This window comes from Amblyomma americanum, chromosome 2, assembly GCF_052857255.1.
Source record: "Amblyomma americanum isolate KBUSLIRL-KWMA chromosome 2, ASM5285725v1, whole genome shotgun sequence".
NCBI classification, from domain to species: Eukaryota; Metazoa; Arthropoda; class Arachnida; order Ixodida; family Ixodidae; genus Amblyomma; species Amblyomma americanum.
Genome location: NC_135498.1, coordinates 44,445,215 through 44,471,045, shown reverse-complemented (window position 1 = coordinate 44,471,045; position 25,831 = coordinate 44,445,215). Strand labels below are relative to the sequence as shown.

The following is a 25,831-nucleotide window of genomic DNA, read 5'->3' as shown; positions in this document are numbered from 1 at the left end:
GACCGCCGCGGCTGCGTTTTTATGGAGGAAAAACGGTAAGGCGCCCGTGTGCTGTGCGATGTCAGTGCACGTTAAAGATCCCCAGGTGGTCGAAATTGTTCCGGAGCCCTCCACTACGGCACCTCTTTCTTCTTTCACTCCCTCCTTTATCCCTTCCCTTACGGCGCGGTTCAGGTGTCCAAAGATATATGAGACAGATACTGCGCCATTTCCTTTCCCCAAAATGAATAAAAAATAATTAGTTGGGAATCGAAGCCATGACACTTGGGTTGCGAGTCATACACGCTACCCATTGGCCATTGAGGCACGTTCGGCTTTGTTGAAGGGGTACAGGCACCTAAATTTTGGGTGCGTGCTTTCTTGTTTGTAATGATGCGTAAGTCATTATTATACATGGATTACCACTATAGTATCCTCCTACGACCACTAAATAATTTATAATCGCATTTCTTTTTCGTGCTGTTTCGGTTTCAACAGCCGAATGAGGACTGTGACATCAACGTTTACCTGCAGGTCACGTGAGACATAAAAAACTTCTATATTAAAAAAACTGCTTCCTCATTCGTTGTCATTCCGGCTCTTGAGGAAGGCCGGCTTCAGCGCTGCAGTAAATTAAAACGAGGAAGCAGCGATTTTATAGACGTTTTTCTATGCCTCACGTGACACAAAAGCGCACTCTGACGTCACAGTCATCGCTCGGCTATTGAAACCGAAACAGCATGACAGAAAAAAAATCGATTATAAATTATTTAGCGGTCGTAGGTGAATATCACATGGTGATTCAAGCGCAGTTATTGCCTTCCGCACCATTATGAGAAAACATGCCAACAAAATTAGGTGTCTATACTCCTTTAAAGGGAGACCGTGTATGTCTTGCGGGGTATCACGTCGTCTAATACGCCTAGTTGTGTATGCTAATTGTGTGTGTGTGTGTGTGTGTGTGTGTGTGTGTGTGTGTGTGTGTGTGTGTGTGTGTGTGTGTGTGTGTGTGTGTGTGAGTGAGTGAGTGAGTGAGTGTGTGTGTGAGAGAGAGAGAGAGAGAGAGAGAGAGAGAGAGAGAGAGATTAGAAAGAGGTACTATTTAGAAAGAAAGTAACCATTAAAGCCTGTCGCTTCATAACCTTGAGGCGGAGCTCAAGTGACCCCCTAAATTTTTTTTCTTTGTATTTCGCCTCCATCGAACCGCGACCTCCGCGGCCAGGATTCGACCGCGCGACCTTGGTCTCGGCAGTCGGGCGGCAAAGCCAACCGAGCCGCAGCGGCAGGCCTACATGCTCTCTCTGTGTGCGGGTCGCGTGCTGCCCGCGCGATGGGGGCGCAATTTTGTATAGCGGGGTGTGACAGCGTTGCCGCGAAAGCAGGAATTCCTGTCTGCCGCCGCTGACCCGTTTGGTCGGTTTCCCAACTTCTTCTCGTCGGTCCCTCTCCCTTCTGTTCTTGTTTTCTTTTCTTTCTTTGGCTCCTGCCTCAGTTGTCCCGCACCTTCGTTCGACGCGGCCTCTGTGTGTGTGGGCTGAATGCCGGCGTAGGCGCCGATAATGTAACATATACACACACGGAGTGGCCGTCTCCGCCGTGGGTGCAACTGCTTGTGTGTCGTATGCTTGCGCGTGCGCGCCTCGGATCACGGAGGAGTTGAGGGGAAAAGGAGGAGGAGGAGGAAAAGAGAGTGAGGCAATCGGCGGTGGTGCTTTCGTTTCTTCTCTTCTTATTGTTCTTGTTCCGTTCACCTGGCTCCGTCGAAGCAGCGCTTGTGTGTATGTATTGTGTGTCCCTCGGAGCGGAAGAACATGTACCTGTACACATGCGCTCTCAAATTTCGTCCATCCGTACTCTCGTCCGATCTCGCTGCCCGCCGTCGTCTCCCGGGTAGTTTGGTCTAGTAGTCGGCGGTGTACGTTGCTGTTTCTGCGGACTCGGCACTCTTGTTGCTCACTCGTTAGGCTTGCGTGTCGTTCGTTGTCTGCGTAGTCTGCAAAAGTGCGCGCGTGTCGTCGTCGCACTGTGCTACGTTAATAGGCGGAGTGGACTTTGCTGTAATTAGTCGCAGCAGCAGCAGCGACGCACTGCGCCGGCGCTGTCGACATGAACTTCGCCGGGTACTGGATGTCGAGGTGTGAGTATCTTGTCGAAATCGAGTCTTTCTTTGCGCGCGCATGCGCTGATGTTTTTTTTTTTTTCTCCGGGTTCCTCCACTTTCGGATTGTCCTCGGACCAGCTGCAACTGGCAGCTTTGCTGTCCGCTGTAACTTATACGGGAATGTATAATCTCAATTTATACGCTTACGAAGTCTTGAGGAAAAGCTGCGGCCGTAACGGCTTGAACGATTGTCGGGGGTGTTGCGAGGATTCGTCAGTGATAACTTGGACACCGTTACTTAGAAGGGCCGGGTAAAGTGTTTTGGTTTAATCGTCTGAGGGACGCCTGTAAGTCGCATATGGCGAATCCTTCGCGAACGTTTCAGGAAGCATTGGTGACTATTCAATCGTCGATCGATCTCGCGAGTGTCTTCGCACCTATGACAATGGCTTGGCCAGCACATCGGCTTTTGGCAACTGGCGATTGGCCGGAGCCCGTACGAGACGTTGTTTTTGCGAACAGGTTTGGGAATTCGGCTCCTATACTTGGTCTCACAGTTATCCCCCTGTCACGCGGACACTTTCGATCCTCATTGAGCTCGATCTGCATCGAGATTTTCGAGCACGCTCGAAACATTTGGTGCTACACGGGCATTTTCAATGCTCATTGAGTAAGTTTCCCTCATGCGTGTTAGGTGGCGCCAAATGTTCCGCCGACAGTCATAACATGGCGATGTCCGGCAACACTGTGCAGTCGGGGGCAGCGGCAGCCAAATCCGTAGCCAGATCGGTACATTGCGTATCTGCGCCAGGTTTTTGTGGCGCACCTCTGCTGCTGTGCGATGGAACCCGAGGGTCCGCAACGCCTCCGCGATTTCTGCATAGACTGCGGCGTTTCTCTTCTGGCGGCGCAAATCATTTAGGCGGTCCTGCCAGCAGTCGATGAGGGCGGCTGTCTCGCGCTCGCTCCACAGTTTCCGCGCCGACGAGCAGGAGGACTCCATCTTTGTTTACACTGATGGCGAAGCTTGGAGCGTGGTGTAGAGATTATTTTCAAATGTTTGCATATAAGCAGGCATAGTACCTGAAAAATGTTCTGTATTACATTTTAATCAATTACAACGACAACTATTGTGGTTTGGTTTTGTTAACTTGTGTTTATTTTTATAGCTTCATGAGAGCGAGAGTGTTTTCGATTGTGCTTGGAACCTCAAGCACTCTTGGGGAATCGGCATCGAGTCAAGCAGGATCGAGCTCGATTGCGCTTGGAAGTGGCCGTGTGACAACCGCCGATCTGCATTGAGTTCGATGAGCATTGACTCAATGAGGATCGAAAGTGCCCGTGTGACAGGGGTGTTAGTTTGTAGCAAGCACTGTTGATACTACAGCGGCCTTTGCCAATCAGGATGATGCGCACTTCGTAAATGTGTTCTTCCGCGCCCGTATTTGTCGACTGGTGGCTCCATCTACGGGGAGGAAGGAGTACCAATAGTCAGCTGCTCTAACTTCGCAGCCAGTGGCGCTTGGTGTCTCTTAACTTTTCTTTTTTTTTCTTCTTTTTTTTCGCTACGAAGTGATTCGACGTGAAGCTATTCGAGGACTTTCAAGTCTAACTGCTTCGCTTGGTTGGGGAAACAACACAGTTTCCATGTTTGTGCCAGCAGGCCTCCACTGAGCTGGGTCCGTGCGAGTTTTCACCGTCAATATAACTAGTGATCGAAACGCTCGGTGTACGTACATTAAAAACACCGGCCCTAACTGCCTATTCAATCACTGTAATAATTGTTCTAAAACAGTTCTTCACGGTTCATAATTCGAAGAACTGCCTGTTGGGCTCCACAGCAGCGCTGATTGAACCAGAGAGCTGCAAGTTCCACACTACTGCAAACTGCTTGTGAGGGTGCGTTGAGGATGCAGCTCCGGGTTCGAAGAGCCGCTGCTCGTTTTCAGCTAGGCAGCGGAGAGCGGTGGCATTGACGGGGCAGGGAAATGAAAAAAGGGGGAGCCCTTATTGAAAGGCGGATGAGCGCGCTAGTCCTAATGTGTTTAGTGGGTGAGCAGAATGCGCGCGCATTGTTGCGTCGCCTTGGCGGCGACCCCTTTTCCGTGGGCTCTCCCGGAGGGCGTGCCGGCCTCGCAGTATCTCTCTCTCTCTTTCTTTCCTCCTCTTTTGTTGTGCGCCCGTCTAACGGGATGCACTTGCACGTTAGCGCGATTTGCGCAATCGTACCGCGCCGGCACGGTTCTACCGCACCGCTACACCGTTGACCACCCACCACTGTTGCTCAGTGGCTCTTGGCCTCTGATTCCAACTTCGCGGTTTCGATCCCGGCCGCGGCTGCCGTATCTTGAAGGAGGCGAATTATAAAAACGACCGCGTACACCGTGAATTGTCAGTGCGCGTTAGAAAAAAAAATCCCAGGTCGCCTAAATTAATCCGGAGCCCTCCGTCCACTACAGTGACCCCGTATCACACGCATCGGTTTTCAAGCTCCACAATCACAATTTGTTTACCGTTAACCGCTGCTTTGCGCGTGCCTTAGGTCCATGCGCCGTGCAGTCTTGCGAACGGCAGAGATAACGTGGTAACGGTAATGTGAACCATTCCACTTAGAGCTCATGCACCTGGTTCGCGTGCATGCAGCTAGCGCCCTTATGTGGTAATGGTAATGTGAACCATTCCAATTAGAGCTCATGTACCTGCTTCGCGTGCATGCAGCTAGCGCCCTTATGTGGTAACGGTAATGTGAACCATTCCACTTAGAGCTCATGCACCTGGTTCGCGTGCATGCAGCTAGCGCCCTTATGTGGTAACGGTAATGTGAACCATTCCACTTAGAGCTCATGCACCTGGTTCGCGTGCATGCAGCTAGCACCCTTATGTGGTAACGGTAATGTGAACCATTCCACTTAGAGCTCATGCACCTGGTTCGCGTGCATGCAGCTAGCGCCCTTATGTGGTAACGGTAATGTGAACCATTCCACTTAGAGCTCATGCACCTGGTTCGCGTGCATGCAGCTAGCGCCCTTATGTGGTAATGGTAATGTGAACCATTCCAATTAGAGCTAATGTACCTGCTTCGCGTGCATGCAGCTAGCGCCCTTATGTGGTAACGGTAATGTGAACCATTCCACTTAGAGCTCATGCACCTGGTTCGCGTGCATGCAGCTAGCGCCCTTATGTGGTAACGGTAATGTGAACCATTCCACTTAGAGCTCATGCACCTGGTTCGCGTGCATGCAGCTAGCACCCTTATGTGGTAACGGTAATGTGAACCATTCCACTTAGAGCTCATGCACCTGGTTCGCGTGCATGCAGCTAGCGCCCTTATGTGGTAACGGTAATGTGAACAATTCCACTTAGAGCTCATGCACCTGGTTCGCGTGCATGCAGCTAGCGCCCTTATGTGGTAACGGTAATGTGAACCATTCCACTTAGAGCTCATGCACCTGGTTCGCGTGCATGCAGCTAGCACCCTTATGTGATAACGGTAATGTGAACCATTCCACTTAGAGCTCATGCACCTGGTTCGCGTGCATGCAGCTAGCGCCCTTATGTGGTAACGGTAATGTGAACAATTCCACTTAGAGCTCATGCACCTGGTTCGCGTGCATGCAGCTAGCGCCCTTATGTGGTAACGGTAATGTGAACCATTCCACTTAGAGCTCGTACCTGGTTCGCGTGCATGCAGCTAGCGCCCTTATGTGGTAACGGTAATGTGAACCATTCCACTTAGAGCTCATGCACCTGGTTCGCGTGCATGCAGCTAGCGCCCTTATGTGGTAACGGTAATGTGAACCATTCCACTTAGAGCTCATGTACCTGGTTCGAGTGCATGCAGCTAGCGCCGTTATGTGGTAATGGTAATGTGAACCATTCCACTTAGAGCTCATGTACCTGGTTCGAGTGCATGCAGCTAGCGCCCTTATGTGGTAACGGTAATGTGAACCATTCCACTTAGAGCTCATGCACCTGGTTCGCGTGCATGCAGCTAGCGCCCTTATGTGGTAATGGTAATGTGAACCATTCCACTTAGAGCTCATGCACCTGGTTCGCGTGCATGCAGCTAGCGCCCTTATGTGGTAACGGTAATGTGAACCATTCCACTTAGAGCTCATGCACCTGGTTCGCGTGCATGCAGCTAGCGCCCTTATGTGGTAACGGTAATGTGAACCATTCCACTTAGACCTCATGCACCTGGTTCGCGTGCATGCAGCTAGCGCCCTGTACGCGTTAGCGTGTAGCGGCGTACGGTAACGGAGCGCTAAGGAAGTTCTCTTAATGCACCTTCCCTTCCGCTTCCATTACACGTACGCCGGTTGCTGGAATAGCGGTAAATTACTTATATAGCGCAGCGAGCGGCCGTTCATTTTTGTACCCTTGAACGAGTGAGCTGTGGCCGGTGCCTTGAACAGGATCACTAAAAAAAAAAATCACGGAGGAACTGATCGTGCGTGTGTGCACAGTGCAGTGTCCCATGACCACGGCGTCGCTGCTCCGGTCGCACATCACGCAGTGTCTATTCTGGTCCTGTATACGCTGTTTGCTCGCAGGCAGTCCCGTACTCTGTCGCAGCGCGTGTGCGAGGTCTAGCTGCGCCAGTTGACGCACGTCTTTGCTGACCCGTGGTCAGTGGACATGCACTCTGTCCTAGGCGTGCACAGAGTGGCTGATACAGAGGGAAGATCTGTATCGGGCCGATAGGGGAGCTTGAGGCGCTGTTCTTGGGCGGCTTTCGTAATCGCGGCGGGGATTATATTGATAGCGCGAGGACCGCTCTGAGAAAACAAAAAATGATGGGAAAATCATCATCATTTACTAACTCTTAAGGGTCCCGTAGGGACATTACGTAAAGGGGAGAGGGCGTGGGTATATACGAGTGACCGGCGGTCATACATACATGCTAAGGGAAACTAATAACAGAACTAAGCTAAAGAAACTGTAACAAATTGAAATAGTAGTCAAGTGAGGACATAGTGTGATAAAAACATGCAGCAGTACAGACTACAGTAATGGAACGAGTACCGTAAAACATGTTGATGGGATTGCAATACATGGTAGCTCATACAGAGTACAGGAAAATTTTTACAGCGGTAGCTGTTAGGCGCCCGTCCCTGGCTTTCTCGTTGCCGTCGGCGTAACCGGTCAACCTGGCTCGCATAAGCCTACGGGTGGCTCTGTTTGGAACAGTCGCCTGCCAGTGCAGGGGTGCATCACGTGACCATTGATGTAGTGGTCACGTGACTAAACGCCTAAACAGCTATCGCTGAATCTCGCGTTACACAGTCGTGATCGTCCTGTGAGTTTTTATCGGTCGTTGAAATGGTCGATAATACTGAAATGGGAGAGAATCTTCCTCCGCAGTTTGTGTGCGTGCGAAGCGCTCTTGGGTTTGGGAGTTTGCCATTGCGTCCTGAGAAATTTGGGCAAAATAGCAGAAATTTGCGCGAGAGCTGATTTCTGGCGAAAGGGCAGAATTTTGGGCGTATGATCAGATCTTGTGCAGGAGAGCAGATTTCGGGCGAAAGAGTGAAATTTTGGTCATAAGAGCAGACAGTTTGGCAAAACAGCAGGAAATAGTCCTCATCGTAGTGCATTGAAGCTTGCGGGACGAGAACTGTCGAAGACGTTCGTGACGTCTGGGCCCATCTCTGTGCATCCTGTTCATTTTGTTTCGTCTGTCCCGTTGTAGGAGGCCGTGTGCGAGCTTTTTTTTTATACAATTGGTACGATACGCCAGTATATGGCCTAACTTTGTTCTAATGGAACTTTCATGGTACATGCACCCTTTGGCGTAATATTATTGTTAATAATAATAATGATAATTCTATTTCACCACCGAAATGTACATAGTGGCAGGGTGCCCGTAGTAATAGCTGCCTCTTGGACAGCTTGGCTCGGCCATAGACTCCCAGCCGCTAACTTTGCCAGCAAAACAGTGGGTCACACAACTTGCAATAAATACGTGTTGTACAGTATTACTCAGGATCACGACAGGCACTTCCCGTAAGAAAAATAAAATACATACGCGGAGTAAATAAGCGGACGTTGCATTTATTTTGCTTTACAAACGCAGTGGAGTTTCAATTAGTAAAAAAAAAAAGAAATATTCCAACAGGTTCTTGTAAGAGGTGGCTCCTAGGGCAATATTATTGAAACAAATAGCATTTAGCATACGTGATGGCATGTTTTCTACTCTTTTGGAAGCCATATGTTGTTCTGTACGTTTTAATACGCAGTTAGCATAAGGGCCGGGTGAAAAAAAGCGTCATCCGGTGACAGCTCGGCAAGCTTTCGAAATATCGCTGCTCTAGAGACGATCTTTACGCACATTCGGACTCCACCACCGTGCAGTTCCTTCTCGCGTTTAGACAGAAGTACGGAGAGCACATGCAGGAGGAAGCGCAGACAAAATGCGCTGTCGCCTGGGAAGGGGGCGTCTTCATATTTTTTTTTCTCTCTCTCTCTCTCTAATGAAGCAGCTGGCGCCCGTTCCTACTTTCCCTGCGCTTATCTCCGGCGTACGAGAGACGCATAACCGGCCTGAATATTTCAAGAAGCGTCGCCGTGAAACGAGGCGCAGCGGACGCGTAGCAGGAACTGGAGCGCACCTGACACACCCGCGGTGCGTCGCAAGCGCATTCACCGTGTTTGCCCGGGCTGGGGGCGAAGTCGCAGAGCGCGACTCGCCCGGCGGGCCGGTGTCAGGGGCGTTAGGTGCCTGATTTGTCAGCCTTTCTAAGGAGAGATGTGCAAAGAGCGCTGACCCAACGCCTTTCAGCGGCCACTCTTACAACTATTTCTGAGCTCGGGAGGGAATTGATGCCCGCCGTAGTTGTCTTCTTGACACTCCCCACCCAAAGGACCGCGCATTATCCCTCCATGATAATGTTATCCAGGAGGCCCCATATAGTTTCTAAATATTATCTACACTCAAAACGGAAAGGAGTAAAATGTGAAGTAAGCTGTCTTCTAGCGTAGTCCCTGTTTAGATTGTAGAGGGAAAGCTGGCGCCACCGTCTATGCCCGTTTCTTAAAGAGCACTTCATCCACCGCGGGAATGCCGGGAAGACTAGGTTTCCCGTCATGGCTTGGCTATAGTGTTAGGCCGAAGGCGTGGACTGTACCTCGTAATTGGTGGTCGCTTAGCGATGCTCTCCTCTGTGCTCGGATTAAAGTTGTTTCGATACTGCGTTCTTCACTGCTTCTGTAGATTTAACGCAAGTTCGGTGTTAGGCTGGTGTGGAAACTTTCACGGCATTTCTTGGAGGAGGTTTGCCTCGAGAAGAGTCGGTATTTTTACTGCTCGTTCCAGGTTTCGTGCCCGACAGTAGCCAAGGCAAGTAAGAAGCCTAGTCTTCCCGGCAGTCCTGCGCCGCTCCACGGTGGATGAAGTGTAGAGCCTCCGGCTTTCCCTTCTGGTTCTCTGTGCCAGGTCCGTGTCACGTGGGCTGGCGAGTGTGCGTCCCTCGAAATGGTGCTGCCATCTGTAGTCATGCGATGTAAGCCTGTAGCGGGCATAATTCGCACCTTCCGCCCCTTTCATGGGTAGGCGGTGAGGGGATGGTTTTTCGGGTGAGTGGATGCAAAAAAAAAAAAATCCGGAGTTCTTTATCTTTTTTTTTTACTTAGTCGACCTCCAGGACGGCCTCAAAATTTTTCTAGTCGTGTGTGAGTGCAGACTGAAGAACTCACTGTCGTTCGTCGCCAGTATCTCAGCAGCGACTTGCTTGCTTTGCTAAGCCTTACGTACCAAACTTCGTGGGCATACCTGAGGAGAGATAGTGGATAACGGGTGCGAGTGTACCTAATGTTTTTTTCTAAGAGCCTGCGCCAGACATGTGGGAGGTTCTTTAATGCGCACTAAAATCTCGGTACACGCAAGAGGTTTTGCATTTAGTTCTCCATTGGAATGCGGCCGTCGCCGCTGCCCTGGGGGGGGGGGGGGGGGGGGGGTGGAATGGAATTCCGCTAACTGGCGCTTAGCTCTACTGCAAGGGAGCTGCGTAGCGGCCGCTCAGCCGCCGTGGCGGAGCTTTATCGATGGCGGGCATGCAAGAAGCCCAGGCCGTTTCGCACATACCAGTCTTGCGACACGAATAGGAGGTGAAAGAGGGCATGAGAGGGGGGGGGGGGGACGCAGCTAAAAGGAAAAGGGTTGTCCCGGCGTTACAAGAGGAGGAGGAGGAGGAACGGGTGATGGAAGCCGCTTTTTTTCTTTCTTTTTATCCGCGCCCGCGCGCGGATGGCTGGTCTAGGGCGTTTCCGTACGCGCTTGCATGTGAACGGGACACCCCTCTAGTCTTCGCCGCCGTCCGGTTGCTCCGCTTCGGACCGAACCGGTCTCTCCGAGCGCGCCTCGGCACGTGACCACGATCGCCCCATACGGCACGCCGCTACGCGCGCCTCCCTTCCTCTCGTTTTCTCTGCTTTTCTCGGTCTCTATAAACTTTCCGTTCCTTTTTCTTTCCACCTCTTCCTCCCACCTGATGGACGGAGCGTATGCGGCGGCATCTGGCGGTGGCTGTTTCTTCTGCGCGTCTGGTCTGGACGATGAGGTTGCGCGCATTGCGGAACGCAGTCGAAGGTGGCTGGCGGCTGCTGCTCCTCCACTCTTGGTCTTCTGTTTCTTTTTTTTTTTTGCCATTCGTCGCCGTGTCTGCGAAGCAGCTGCCGCAGTAGAGCTGGGCTGGCAGGTAACTGTGTGGCCGGTGGTGCCGTTACGTTTTCCCACCCTGTTCACTCGGGGAGGTCAACGCACGTCGCGTCTCGAAGACGCGGCCGGCGCCGTTACAGTCACTGTCCTTTCTTTTTTTTTCTGCACCCGAAGGACGCGTACGCATGCGGTGTCTCTCGGCGAGACCCGGAGCTTAGTGTTGTCGGAGCCTGTCGAGCTGGCGTAGGCCAGTCGAAAGCCGATTCCAGAAGGCGCTTGTCTGTCTTGAAGGAACACTGAAGGTAGGGGCGGATTTATGAGCGGCTCTTGGAGGAACGGGAGATAGGGATGGTGCTCACTGTTTTGCCATGGGGAATTTTTTGCGAGGGAAAGCGGTTGTCTTCCCGCCTTCCTTTCTTTCTCTCCTGGAAGTAGCCCTAACTGAGGACAAATTAAAGTTGGCACATGTAGACTGCTTTGATGGAAATTGAAGCTTTTTATAAGCTGGTAAAATACACAAAGAAATGTACCAGTATCTTTCCACAGAGCGCCTTCAGAAGCAAACCGCGTTGGCGTAGACACTGTCTTAGGCGTTGATTTCGGGGGCAATACTACACTGCCATGCATTTACACGCAGCGACCACGGAGTCCGTAATGGTCTCGACTTCATCGTCAACGGAACGGCTTTGAATCGAGTGGATAGAGGCAATATTCTACTTTTAGCTCAGAATATCACTTATTGCCGAACGGACATCGCTGTGAGCCGATGATCGGTTTCGTACATATCGTTTTCCTCTGTGCCGCCGTCTGCGTTCCACCGTCGACAGGATGCGCCGACCAAAGTAAATCTGTTAACGTTGGCACCGATGGCATCCTTGCCTTGACGTTTTGAAAGTCTCGGCCGTCTTTACCGGTTTCAGATCCCGAACGTCGGATGCGAACCTCCTGGAAAACACGCTTGAGCCGGCCCTCTGTCGTCTGCTGCTTTGAATCTGCTGTTCTGAATGCCTTCTGCCAACTTCCAGTCGTGGGTCTGTGGTAATGGGACCGCTACGGTTTGTCCGCACGTGACAAGGCGATAGCTGCATGTGGTGATCGCTTTTTGACCCCCCCCCCCCAACTCTCTCCTCCTCAACCGCTTAGTGCGAAGTTGCGTTGTGTTAAATTAACACGGGTAGAAACCGCTGTCTGATATCCATCGACCTTTGCAGCGATAAGCGGCGGCGACTGTAGAGGGTACACGCTATGCTAAAGCTCTCTATTAACCGCTACCTCGAGCCGCTAACAGCGCATGCTGGGGCCTCACTGCGGTGCGGCATATGGTAGCGCGAAGCTGGGACTTATCCCGCGGCTCGCAGGCGCCGGCGGGGAGCGATATTTTGCAACGCGATTCTCCGCTCGGGTCCGGCATTGAAATGCGGCATTGATTGGAACTCGTTCCACGGCTTGCACGGTGTGCAGAAACGTGGCGCAGGCCTTTGCGGCATCTGAAGCCACCCACGGCTTGAGCTGAATCATCACCCGCATTTTTTATCGCGAGGTTGTTTTGAGCTTGTTTGTAAAAATATAAATAAATAAATAGACGGTTCTTAGCGAATGCCCCGCGATCGGTGCGCCCACCAGTTGCCGGGGGTGTGAGGATCGATAGCTGTGGGTCGCTATCCTTTCCGGATAGCGCGATTTTGGCTAATTAAGGACGGGGTGGCCGAGGACCTATCCGTGCCGTGGCGGGATAGCTTCCAGCTGTGTAGACTTGGCTCCTTATCGGCGGCGACGTTCTCTCGCTAGAAAGAACGGCGCTCTAAATTGCCTGAAAACCGGTGCATGCACCCGGCGACAGCGCAGCTAAAGCTACCCGAAAGCGCATACGGTTTAGCGTATACGAACTGAACGTGCAAGAAAGGTGTCTGCTTAGCTGCAGCTGTCGCTTAAGCAGCGCTCCTTGCTTCGCCGTGTAATGTATCCTTCCGTGGGAGCGTGACCTTTTATTCGGCGCGTGTCTGAGTAATATAGCTCGATGCATGCGTGCTTTTGTGCGCTGTCGCTGCAAAGCGCGTGCTCCACTCGATGTTCCCTCGCACCGCTGAGGCACTATCCGTTGTGCTGTATAGTGCACACTATTTAATTGTTGTCCTCTGTGGCTTGTCTACACTTTACTGTAAACCCGCGATACGTCCGAGATCGCCAGACTAGCGTCCGCGCGTCACTAAATGTGCGTGTGCAGGGTTAAAAGTGTTCAGGCCATTATATGATTTGCTTTTCGTTGAGGTCAAAAGTCTCGTCCTCACTTTTCAAGACGCTGCCGCAAATGCTCCAGTATGCTTGGCTCAAAAGGAAACTCTGTAGGCTGTACACATTCACTGCCATTGTTGGCGCTGAAGGACGGCATCGTTCTGGTTTTCAGTATTTCTGAGACGCGTCATTTTCGGGGAACGAATGCGCGTTACTAACAAGAGTTGGGCCGTATGCCCGTGGTGATAACCGACCCACAAAGGTATAACCGCCCTGCAAGTTTGTAACTTATAACCGGCCCTCGAAGTCTTAACCGGCCTTCGGAGTTTTACCGGCTCTGTGATAGTATCACGTGTTCACTGATATATATATATATATCTTCACCTCTGCAAAAGGCCTTTCGTCGTGCCTATGTGTGTATATGCGTTTCACTTAGCTTTTTCCTGCTGTTTTGATGTTTAAAAAGAAAGAATGGAATGCCCTTTGTTCCACATGTGTGTTCAATTGTCGTCATCACCCCCTTCCGCGAAGCTGCGCGCGCGTCAGTTCCGTGATGCCGGTATGTATTACCCGGTGATACATCACCATTCATCTCAATCCCGAATATCGCGAGCGACAGATGGTCTTTTCTTCTCGCGTTCGCGCCGGCTGCTGATAGTCGCCTCGAGTTCTCAACTGGCGCTCTGTCTTTGTACGCCATGCACTGAATATTAGAGAAGCGACGCTCATTGTTTCACGTTGCGGGGTTTTCTTTATTTCTTTTTTTTTTTTTGCTCCCGTTGACGGTGGATCGTCGGGAAATGTCGCGCGTGCTCCCGAGGCGTCTCCCGCGCTCTCCGTTCTCCTGCCTGCATAGTTGGCGCTCGGTATGAAGGAGCTAGCAGCGCGGTGGCGGGCGGCCTCGTTCGTGTCGCAGTCGTCGCCGCCGGATGCCGTGGCAGCGGCTTCACGCCCCTTCGCGGGCTCCGCGCAGGGCGCGCCCCGGAAACGTGCGGCCAAGGGCTGTAAGCGGACTTGCTTCTTCTTTGCCTTCCTTAAACGACCGCGTATTCTGTGCATATCGGCCGCAGTGGTCGGTGACTCAGTGGCTACTGAGTAGCGTTGCCACTGAGTGATGGTGGCAGTGAGTGGTGATGCCAATGAGTGGTGATGCCACTGAGGGATGTTCCCAATTAGTGGTGGTGGCGCCACTGATTGGTCCTGCCACTGAGGGGTCTTGCCACTAAGTGGTGATGCTACTGAGTGGTGTTGCCACTGAAGTGTGTTGCCACTGAGGTGTGTAGGCACCAAGGAGTGTTGCCACTGAGAAATAGTCACTGGGTGGTGTTGTCACTGTGTGTTGTCGTCCCTGAGGGATTTTGTCACTGAGTGGTATTACCACTGAGCAGTTATGCCACTGAGAGCTGTTGCGATTAAGTACAGCGCCCACCGAGTGCAGTAACCACTGCGTTTAGGGTGCGATACCCAGTGAACATTGTGGCATTGTGAGCTCGAAGTTCTCGGGTTGGGTGCCTGCAGCGGTGGCCGTATTCCGCTGGAGATTGAATTCAAAAGACGCCCCCGTACAGTGAGATTATTCCACACGTCAGCCCAATCTGCGTTTCGTGTTTGGTCAATGACATAATCTCAACGATGCTGCATGGTTAACCACCTAGTTGATAGTTAAAATCGCAGCGAGACGAGGTGGATCGACGAGCTGGCGCTTAAATTCGCAGCGCCTTTGATTGGCGCCTGTCTTTTGCTCCGTTTATATGCTTTCATCATCTTGAAATTTTTATCCCCCCTCCCCGCATTTCGGGGAATGCATCTGTAAGTAAACATCAAGGGCAGAGAGAAGAGATGGGGAACAAACGCGAGTCAATGTTATTCCATTTCAAGTCGAAAGGAAAGCTTCGCGGTCCCGAGATCCGACAAGTGGGAACCATGGTTCAGAGTGTGTCAGGGACTCTGGGTGGCTACGTGGTAATCTGGTGAAGAGATCAGGTTAGGGTGACCGCGTGAGGCACAGGGCTGTGGTGACTGCAGATAACCGGGCCCGGCCTAAGAGGCATCTGTCCTCCACTGGACCCTTTGCTCTTGATTCTGGGGATTATAGGCGTAACCTTATTGCCGGTTTTACGGTGCATGTTGTTCGGTTTCATGTGCGCTCCATCCGTCCTGTAGCCAGTCAGTGTTTGGAGAAAAAAAAAGGCCTGAAGAGGTAAAGTGCGTCTGGAATTGAGTATGAGGTTGTTTTGCGTTTTCTTGCCGCCGTGTCTGGAAAAGGCAAAAGGGTTTTATGCGCTTGTTTATTCCGCAAGGACCGCGACAGCTTGTGATGAAGGCGGCGAGGAAATCGTATAATACAACATTCCGCGAAGACGCGTGTGCCGACAGACTTATGAATGTTAGTCCAGACTTCTCCAGAATGTCCATGGGAAATAATCTACAGAACATTGGACAGTCCTTAAAAGAGTGCTGTCTCATTGCAAGGACACTAGACAGCGCCGAGTTAGCGTAGTACACCCTTGGTCAGAAGCCTTCAGCCCTCTTTGTTTGCTGCTCAGCTGTGTCCTCAGGGGCTTATCTTCTGTCTGCAGAGATACAGAGATAAGCCCTAAGGAGTTTATCTTTGCGGTTTGAGGAGGATAGCCCTAGTTCGCACGTTTTAGCACCTTTTTTTTCTTTTAAGTCCACTGTAAGGCTCCCATCATAGCGCTCAAGAAGCACACCATGCAGCCCAGAGACTTTTGAACGAAGCTGTGTTTTGAAGAAAAGTGCTCGAAACTCGCTATCACACAATCGTTGCCAAACTCTGCGCGTTTATTCACGGTAAAGGTCATGCTTTTGAAAAACGGTAGTGATAATATGGTAATATTATATAGATGAGTATTGGGAAATTCGTCTGCAGAACGTCTGGCGGCACTGCATGTGTGCGCTCATGTTTCGCAGGATTGTCATTTCGCCATGTCTGCGGCCTTCGGAATTTTATTAAGCTGAACACGAGGACGCACGGTGAAGTCGATTGTTCGGCTGTCGCCGCATGCGCCCGCAATAGCTGCGTCCCCCGTCAGTGAAGGTAGTTAACAGACGCCATCTGGAAAGGGACACCTGTAAAGTTTAGTTTACCGTGTGTATACAGTCGGGGCTGACTGTTTGCCAAATGCAGCCAGTACGACAGAATGCACCGTGTGTATACAGTCGGGGCTAAATGCAGCCAGTACGGCTGAATGCTCCGTGTGTACACAGTCGGGGCTGCCTGTTTGCCAAATGCAGCCAGTACGGCTCAGTGCACCGTGTGCATACAGTCGGGGGCTGCCTGTCTACCAAATGCAGCCTGTACAGCCAGCGGTCGCTGCGGCACCCAGCGGCCGGCAGCAGCTATCGGGCTGTATACACCACGAGAACAAAATGCACGCACCGGCACTTTGAGCGAGGGAATTAGGCGCGCCGGACGCCAGTCCCAGTCCCCTTTAACGCCGTTAGTTTCGTGCCCCCCCCCCCCCTTTTTTTTTTACTTGAAATCTGCGCGTGTTCTTCCTTCTAGGCCTGCCCTTCGGAGTGTCAGGAGTCCGCTTTGTCGATACGGTTTCAGGCCTCGATCGTGACTCTGTATGCAGTCTGCAGTTGGCGAGTTCTCGCATCTTCGAGGCGGTAGCAGTGCGCGTTCTTTTCGGCTTCATTCTCTGAACGACGCGGCGTCTGACAGGACTTTTTCCTGGTTGAGAACGTTGTTCCCGCTTCGCGGGCTCGTTTCCGAATAGTGTCTCTTCATTTTTTTTTTAGCTTTGTCGGCAGGCTGGCCGTTGAACCGGGAATGGTTTCGGAGCTGTGCCCGGTTCGTGCGCCATTCTGCTTCGGCCCGCCGACGTCGATTTGGCGTGCGAAAGGGAGGCTGCTGTCCGTGCAAGGCATGCCTGCTGTGCGCACCGCGCGCTTTCGGGCATCGGGTCGCGTGTCGTCGGACGTTACTTGTTTTTCTAGTGTATCTATTCTTTTTTTTTTTTCTGAACGCGGCGGTTTGAACGTCCGCCTTGCTTGTGGGAGGCGCACGGGTACAGGGTTAGATCCCCAGCGCCGCCAGGTACCCTCCATTTTCCAGTGGGAGGAGGAGCAAAATTTTATTTGTCAAATGAAAAAGATGGTAGGGGTTAGAGACAAGGTTTAGACAGACTCGTGGGCCCTCTCGACGACGCTAGGTGGCTTAATGTCCATGCTTGGCGACCTCCAGGACCCATCCCACTACACGGAGTTGTACCTCCGGTTCAGGCATGAGCAACGCAGTCTCCCACTGACTTTGGTTTGAGATTTGGAGGCTCAGGGGTGGTTGGTCCCTTGGGCACTCGAATAGGATGTGATTGAGGTTTGCTTTTAGAGTGACTGCAGCGATTGCAGCGGAGTTCTATTCCGCCCAATGCATCCGGCAGTAGGTATAAGGAGCCGTTTGATGTTGCCGCCAGGCAACCTGCGTGTTCTACTTTGGTGAGGGATTTGTCCGTGTGTGGGTATTTGAGTCGTTCGTTTCGACAGTGGAGGGTGGTTTCGTGGTAGTTTACCATGTAGCGGTGACTTATTAACCTGTTTTCCAATGGGTAGTACAGGCTTTCCCCTGGCTGTGGTGCCCGGGTTCCCGTGGAGTCAAATGCTGGGGCACAATGGATCGTTGACTCCACCTCTGGTTGGCCAGAGGCGCCCTTTGGCCAAGCTCATGATCACCACCACTATTATTTTTTGTACATAATGAATGGGGCATACGCGCTTAATCTTTGCCCATGCATCGGTATGCGATGGAAAACGCTAGAAACAAAGACGAGACCGGGGGGGGGGGGGGGGTGATTCTGCGGTCAATTCGGTGACAAATGTACACTTCGCTGCTGTTCTTAAGTAAATGGCAGATGTGGCTGGGACGACAGAGTGGGTCTGTGCATCCATGTATGGCGCACTGTGACTTGCCTTCCGAGAAAAATTAAGTAACGAAAACAGTAAGCATTGTTAAGCTGCCGGTAGTACAGCTGCTATGGCTAGTACTCATAATCACTATAACCTCTACTAAGCGCGTCGCTTTTGATGTATGACGCGGTTCTCGCTGTTTACTGGACTTGACGGCGCACCGGATCGAACACGGACGCAGTTTTCTGTTCGTTTCCTGCCTACGGTTGTCACTTATGTGTCGGGCATCCCAGCACGTACCGATAGTTGTGTTTTCGGAGATGAAACCTCCTCGTAACGTTCCAAAGTAGGCGAGGCCAGCAGGCCAAGCGCCGGTGACGTCACCCGCGTGGTGTTGGCGCGTTTCTTTTTGCTGTTTTTTTTTCTCCTTTTTGAGCGCGTGCCCACCAGAATTCTCCATGGCTTGCTTTAGCGGAGACTCGTCGAAGTGGCCGCTGCTGCTTGCCGTGTGTATACACTATATAGGCCTGCTCGTATAGTCCCGTATGCCTCTCTCTCTTTTTCTCATAATCTTTTTTCTTCTGCAGAAAGCCGCGCACTCTGCGTCACTCAGCGCTAGCTCGAGTCTGCGGTCCCACGATGCACTCGCCCGTGCAGCGGCGACGGCAGGATATTGCGCTGCGGGCGGGCGGGGCAAGCTTTTTACGCACGCCTTTCAGTGTGCGTCGTACACGATGTGGCCTAAGTGCTGCTCAAACAGATGGACGCGTAGTGCAGCCGCCAGGCAGAACCCTCCTGCCGCGGGAAAAGCTATCCATAGAAAGACCGCTCTCGGTCGCGTGTGGCCAGGTGGCCCCCCTGGGCAAAAAAATAAAGCGTCGCTGCCGTATTGCCGGCCGGCGCTGGGGAAATGTCAGCAGCCTCCATTAATAAGAAGGTGAATTAGGCGAACCTACGCGACCGACGCAGGGTGGCAGGCACGTGTCCTTGTTGTATGTCTGTACACCCGGTGTCAAAGATTTATGGAACGTCGTTTTGGCGAGAAAAATAAATTTCATCACACCACTGTTGTGTACAGTGGAATCTAGTCGATGCGAACTCGCCTTATTCAAACTGATGGCACCGGTGCCGTGAGGTGCATTGAAAAGGCTCATCGTAACTCGAGCTTTGCACAATTGGAACACTATTTCGGTCACTTATTCCGAGTTGAAATTACCCATCGTCGACAGTGTTAGCGGGAAATGGCTTAACTAAGCGGGCCGGCTATTATGGACGATGCTTTATAGTATGCTTTGCATCGTACTAAGTGCAAAGAAATGTCGGACAATGCTGCTAGCCGTTTGTGGAACAGAGCAAGGTGCAGGAACACAGCAGGAGTCAAGCTTGACCGGAAACCAAGATCTTTAGTTTGTTTCTGAATAGATTTTAAGAGCAAAACGGGATTAAGCGAGTAATTTCGACGGTGTTTCTGAATAGGTTTTAAGAGCAAAACGGGATTAAGCGAGTAATTTCGACGGAGGAGAAGGGCACTTGTCAGCCAAACACTTCCTTTCTTTTTTAGTTTTGTTTCCGCCGTACTAGATGTTTCCAGGCCTTTATCGCGAGAAGTTAACTGTTGACGCCCACATCCACGCAGTTCGGCGTACGATAAACAGTATACGTGTGTGCGCAACGTGTGACAATAAACTTAGTCGAAGTCAGAGTTTTGTGGTGTTTCCCTGGTGTCCGTGTTCATTGTCGCGCTGTATGGATGAAAGCATGAAGTGCCCACTAGCCCAGCTGTTTGTTTCGAGTCACTTTTGACGTGGGCAGGAATGACGCGACTTGGAGGAATTACTTATAGGGCTACAGATTGCCATATGACAAAAAAAAAGGGGGGGGGGGGGTCGAATTTACGACTGAGGTTCTTCGAGAAGAACAGCTTGAATCTTCACTCTGAGCAGAAAGGAGTAAAAAGCGCACTTCATTTTTACGGATTGCGCTAGAGGACAGCTTACTGCCTTTATACTCCCATATAGGCGTATTCGTGTTTAAATTGGGGGGTTGCTCTATGCCCTAATGAAGTCACATTGCGTCGTAGTCGTCCTTACTGATGTAATCGAGGCTGTGCGGGGCGTCGAAATTTGAAAATAAGTCCCGTATTGGCTCGCTGCGGATTACAGGTTGGAAACGAAGTGATCGCGCTCTGAAGTCCTCCGCAGCGCACGCTTCACCGTCTTGGGACTCGTAACAGACTTGCCTTTTTTTTTTTTTCCCTGCCCGTTCGTTTGCGCTGGCAAGTGCGCTTTACCCGGCTTATTATGGGCTTGCGCCACCATCGAGCCTTAGCGAAGTCCTGTATACTTAAGCCGCTGTCTTCACGGCGTTCACTGTGATGCCAGCGTTTCATAAGTTTGTTATTGTGGTACATGTTATCTTTCTCTTCGCATGCTTCCCTTGCGCAGGAAACAGCGTTCTAATCAGCGTCGCAAGCTTACTTAAGCGCACTTCGCTGATTGGGGGTTCTGTAAGCCTTTACGTAAACGTACCATTGAGGTGGAAAAAAAAAAACAGTAGCGCGAAGAAAACTTCTCGACGCATCTCGTCGCTGCGTGCAATCCTTTCCTCTCCGTTTCTGGGATCGGTTGTTTCGAAACGGTTTATGGCTTTGCTCGGAAATTAGCGCGCACCGAGTCCTTCTGTGCAGAAGGACGTTTCAGACGCCTTTGAAAGCATAAACAAAAAATAAAACAGATATACGCACGTTCTCTCAGCGTTAGCAGCAGCGTCGTTATTGCTGTTGTTCGAGCCGTTATTCGCCTTCGGCCAATGGCTGCTGCCGCTGCCACTCCGGCTTCTTGTGTTGGAAGCGCGCTTAAAACTTTGCGGGATGAAGTTGTGTGCGCTGGAGCGGAAGGCGTACGGAGACTTGATGGTTTGAAGGCTGGGGAGGGGGGTCAGTCAACTCTTAACTCCGCCTAAATTTGCCGGCCGCCCCTGACGACGTTGCTTCGTGTTACACATTCCTGCCTTTATTTTTTGCTCTTCATTGGCTTGTTGCTGTAATGCACGGAGCGGTGCAGAGAAGTAATAAAACCCGGTGTGATGGGAAGGAAGGAAAGGCGCAGTCTGACTTTGGGTGGAGACCTCGACCGCTTAGGACCGAAGTGGCGCCAAATGCACAACGGCACAAGGGACAGATGAAAGGGACACTAAACCACCGGACGCAGCGCAGCTAGCAACATGAAATATCAACTAGCCCCGGTCTTAGCTCCAAGGAATGAAGGAGGGAGGCAGAGAAGGAAGAGAGAGAGAGGCGGATCATCACCCTCTAGAAGTTTGTACCATTGAGGGCGGAGGATGAAGCGGAGAGAGAGAGAGAGAGAGAGAGAGAGAGAGAGAGAGAGAGAGAGAGAGAGAGGTGCACATACCACGTGTGGTTCAGCCTCTTGTATGGGCGACGGGAAATGCGTTTTTTTTCTCCCTTCTTTTTGTACGCAGGTACTGTAGCCCCGTTAGGTCTAATGTACACCACCCCGGGTCAATGTACGCCGTTCCTGGTTATTACCACGGAGTTGTATAACAGAACCTTCAACGTATATTGCTCTTGGTTGTCCCGGTGGACAGTACAGTGGCGGGTGAACTACGTACTAACCCTGGATTAGTGGATGTAGTTCCGCGGGGCCGGCGTAAACCAACCTTTACCGACCAAAAAGAAAGGCAGTGCCCATTGTTCGGCCCGCGCGTGCAGGCGTCGTACGGTATTGTAGCGGAATGACCTCAGTTCCAGGCCAGCAGCAAAGATAACGGGCAGGGGTTGATCACCAAAGCGTGCGCTTACGTCGCCACTCCGTGGACATTGCTACGGAGAGCATAGACGACGGAGCTCGCGAGCGTCTTGATACCCGGCAGATATTGTAGGCGAGGTGGTGGATGCCCCGGGGATGCAGCGTCGTCACCTTACGGGTCGACTCGTTGCAGTTGCCTGCTTTGAACGCGCTGCTCCGTACTCGACCAGGGGGGACCATAAACTTGCTACGCGTTTTATTATGCCCGCCGCGAAGGGTTTTAATGGCCTCCCGAGGACGCATAAAGGGAAGCCGGCTCGGGGTTCGTCGGTTTTCCTTAGCCGGGGTCGCCGCGCTGTCGCGGGAGAGATTGTTTTTTTCTTTTATCTTTTCCTTCGCGGCGATCGTTCGGGGCCGCTGCCGCCGCCTCGTCGTTGGGCGACGCTCGTTGCTCAAGTAGGACGGATCGCGTCTCGTTGCGTATACTGCACCGGCCTCGTGGATTGCGAGTTCATTTCCAGCTCGCGAGGGCGGCGCTTCAAAAAGGAAATAAAAGCGGCATCTCGGCGGCTGAGGGTTTCTGTGCCGACTTGGTTAAACGAATCCGGCGCCCCGCGCACTACCCTAATTAGAGACAGAAGTCACCACTCTTTCGTCGCCTGGAGGGTTCTTGATGACTCCTTCGATTCGAGACGTGTAAAACCCCGTACGTGTACTCCCAGCTAAGCTCGGGGCGCATGGCAATGAGCGAGGCAGGGGAGTCGATATTTTATGTTACGACGGAGCGAATGGGTTGGCGCTGGTTAGTGCTCGCGAAGGCGTCCGAGATTAACCGGCCCGTAACGCCCCTGCAGTCTCTGTGACCGTAATCTGGAGGGTTAGTCCATTCCGCGGAGGTCTGATTTCTGATTACAAGGTTGGTTCTCTGTGGCGTGCGAGCTGTATAATCCTATATTTGTCCTTTCTCGAATCGCGAACACACACACCCTGTGCCATGGAATTGGCAGGCTTTTCTGTCTCGTGTTCTTGTTCCGATGTTGACCTCGCGTGTTGTATTGTCACGTGGTGGAAATCGCAGCAGACGACATAGATTGGCGCAGAAGTCGGGACTGCTTAGTGTCGCACTTGAGGCGAACAGAAGACAGACTAGCGATGGCGTAGCACCGGGTGTACTCGGCTGTCGCCGGGATCAAATTCCCACTGTTCTCTGTCATGCTGCGCTTAAACATGACCGGGAATTTTCGTAAATCGCCGAGAAAAATCCCAGAGAGAGATAAGAACTTTTATTTGTCCAACAGAAGGACTATCCCGCGCTTCGCAGCCCTGGGTCCTAGCTTCGCAGAAGTGTCTCCCAGGCGTCTTTTGTTTGTATGTTTTTGGCCTTGCCAGGTGATTGTTCACATTCCCATAGTATGTGATCTAGCGATCCCCTTTCATTGAATAATAAGCGTCTGTCTGATCTCATTTGCGGCCATATATGATTGACCAGAACTGGGTTTAGGTATGTGTTTGTCTGGAGAGCTTTCTCCACGCTGTTGCTTCTTCTCTTCCAAGCTGGGGTCCCGGCGGTGGTAGGACCCCTCCTACTTAGTCTTGTAGTGCTCTGTTATTTCGCTATAGTTTGTCTTGCTCCAGTGGCATACCTCCCAGACATTCATAGAAGCCGTCACGTGTCATCACGGAGCCCGATGTGGTCGAGTCTCGCAAAGTATAGCAGAAAGTTGCAAGCCAGCAGCGATTCTCAGAACACTCGCTGGGAACAAGCAACAAAGCTTCGCGGCAACATGCTGTGGCACTTTGTACTCGGGCGACGTCGCCCTGGCGTACACAGACCCCGTCGTATGCAGACAGTCGGGCGAGTGCAGACGCAATGCCATTTACGTCCAACGAGGTCAATGAACGTCGGGCGACGGCGCGTGGCAGACATCGGTCGCGTTCCTCGTATTCGTGGAACGCCGCCGTCTCCGGCTCAACTGGAACGGACACGTGGTGACGTTACTGCGAAAAGAGCACGAAAATGAGAGGAAAATAACAATAGAAGCAGTAACCTAACCGAAACGAGAACGTGGAGTTGGAGGCGGTTGTAGAAAAAAAAAAAAGATTGGGGGGAAAGGGGGGGGGGGGGGGGTCATGCATGTGTCTGGTCTCAGTGACGACCCCGCTAAAGTAGAACGTCTAGTCTGGTCGCGTTTTCGTAGGTCTGCTGCCGCCGGCTCCCGTCCGGCGAAGGCGCGTTCGCGAGCCACGTGTTTGTGCTGCTGCACGTTGGGAGTTTGTCACCTTAGGCGATTTTATGTAGCCTTTTCTTGTGTGTGTGTGTGTGTGTGTGTGTGTGTGTGTGTGTGTGTGTGTGTGTGTGTGTGTGTGTGTGTGTGTGTGTGTGTGTGTGTGTGTGTGTGTGTGCGTGTGTGTGTGTGTGTGTGTGAGAGAGAGGGGGGGGAGATAGAAAGAGAGAGAGAGAGGAGAGAGAGAGGAGAGAGGTCGGGGCCACGGGTGCGACTGCGCTCAGCCTCCGCATCTGTTTGTGCCGATTTGCCCTGGTCGTAAGGAGGAATGTGTTAAACCAAAGCCTTTGCTAATATGGACCTCGGCTGCATTGCGACGAAGACCAGCTGCACTTGGGCATAGAACCGCTTGTCATCTTTTTTTTTCCAAGAACAAGGGAAGGCCGGTGTCGTAAGCCTCCCGTCGAATGCATTACACACCGGCGCCAACGACGAAGATGAAGAAGGACGAGGTTGCGCATTATATATACCCATGACTCCCGTGATGCGCAGAGAGGCGGCGATAATCTCGACAAATCCGATGCGATCCGCCGGCTAGCTAGCACACCTGGCCATCGCGACGAGGCACCGCCAGCTTCCGTCCCCTTCGTTCCGTTCCTCTCGCTTTTTTTTTTTTTCTCCTTGTCTCTCTATTATTCATCGCGCGTGCTTATGCACACCTCGCCGTTCTTCCCTCACCCGTGTGCCCCCCCCCCCCCCTTCCCTCGGCCCACTTGTCCATGCACCGCTCCTGCTCCGTCCAGATCGTTCGCCTCGCGATGACCGGAATCCTTGCGGATGTCCCGGAGACGCGCGCGAGTCCTCTCTCTCTTTTATCCTCCTCATCCAATATCCATCGGCTCTTCGTCTTCGTGATTAGTTTTAGCACTGCGGCGCCATTCCCTGTCGATCGGCGCGGGGCGCCGGGATCGATTCGCGGCGCTGGTGTACGAAGGAAGGAGAGGAGGATGATGAATGATTGAGCATCGTTGTGGCAGCTCCCGCATCGCTCCCTCAGTTCCCTTCCCCGAGCTCTTCGCCTTCTTTTGTTCCTTCAGCCCGCTCTTCTAGAAAGGAGCTGTAGAGCTCTCTCTCTCTCATCGCATTTGAACATACCTCATTGTAAGCGTTGTCGTCCTCGTTATCATTAATGTCATGGAGCGGAAAGAAAAAACAAAAGAATGAACGAGCTGGAATAAGCGTGACCTCACGTAGCCGTAGCTTTTGCGCACGGCCCCAAACTTCCACTGGCTGTTGCCCTGGCATATGCTGCGCTATTTCGTGCGGGCCCGTCTCTTGGTGCGCCTTGTTGTAGCGACCTGTTTATACCGTGTTCTTTAGTACCCTGGTCATGGTATAGCGTGCGGATGAAGCGCGACATGTTTTTCTCGCCCACTTAAAGATTGACTCCTACATTTGGTCATACCATGCGGCATTATTTGTAAGGATGCAATGCTCTACCATGTTCATGGCGTACCACGTGTTTTACTAAGCCACCTTGAATATTTGTTGCCGCAATCTATCCCATTAACGTTCGGCTGTTTGTATACATTTTCCTACTTGTATACAAAATTGTCTTTGTAGTTTGTACATGCAGGCGCAATAGCTACAGTTGCCTGCACACACCGCGCCACGCAACATCGCACGGCACCGCTCCGCACGGCAGTCGATGCACCGCAAGTGCACCGCTACGGGTGGGGGATATAGAAAAGTGACATATGCCGCTGAAAAGGGAGCACAATAATAATAATAATAATAATAATAATAATAATAATAATAATAATAATAATAATAATTGGTTTTGGGGGAAAGGAAATGGCGCAGTATCTGTCTCATATATCGTTGGACACCTGAACCGCGCCGTAAGGGAAGGGTAAAGGAGGGAATGAAAGAAGAAAGGAAGAGAGAGGTGCCGTAGTGGAGGGCTCCGGAATAATTTCGACCACCTGGGGATCTTTAACGT

At 51.8% G+C, this 25,831-nt stretch overlaps 1 protein-coding gene across 9 annotated transcripts in view; it reads left to right on the top strand.

Moving 5' to 3' along the window:
- The window catches only part of MED15 (mediator complex subunit 15), a 138,816-nt gene that overhangs the window by 72,495 nt on the left and 40,490 nt on the right, over window positions 1-25,831 (top strand). Inside the window, exon 1 of one of the 9 annotated variants that reach the window (XM_077654087.1) lies at window positions 1,872-2,116. The exons of 5 other annotated variants lie outside the window; for them this stretch is intronic. In XM_077654087.1, the coding sequence (XP_077510213.1) occupies window positions 2,086-2,116 (31 nt within the window). In that variant the 5' untranslated portion in view covers window positions 1,872-2,085. Of the gene's footprint in view, window positions 1-1,871; window positions 2,117-13,828; window positions 13,973-25,831 lie in introns of those variants that run through there. 3 more of the 9 variants (XM_077654085.1, XM_077654084.1, XM_077654082.1) reach the window with 3 other exon arrangements.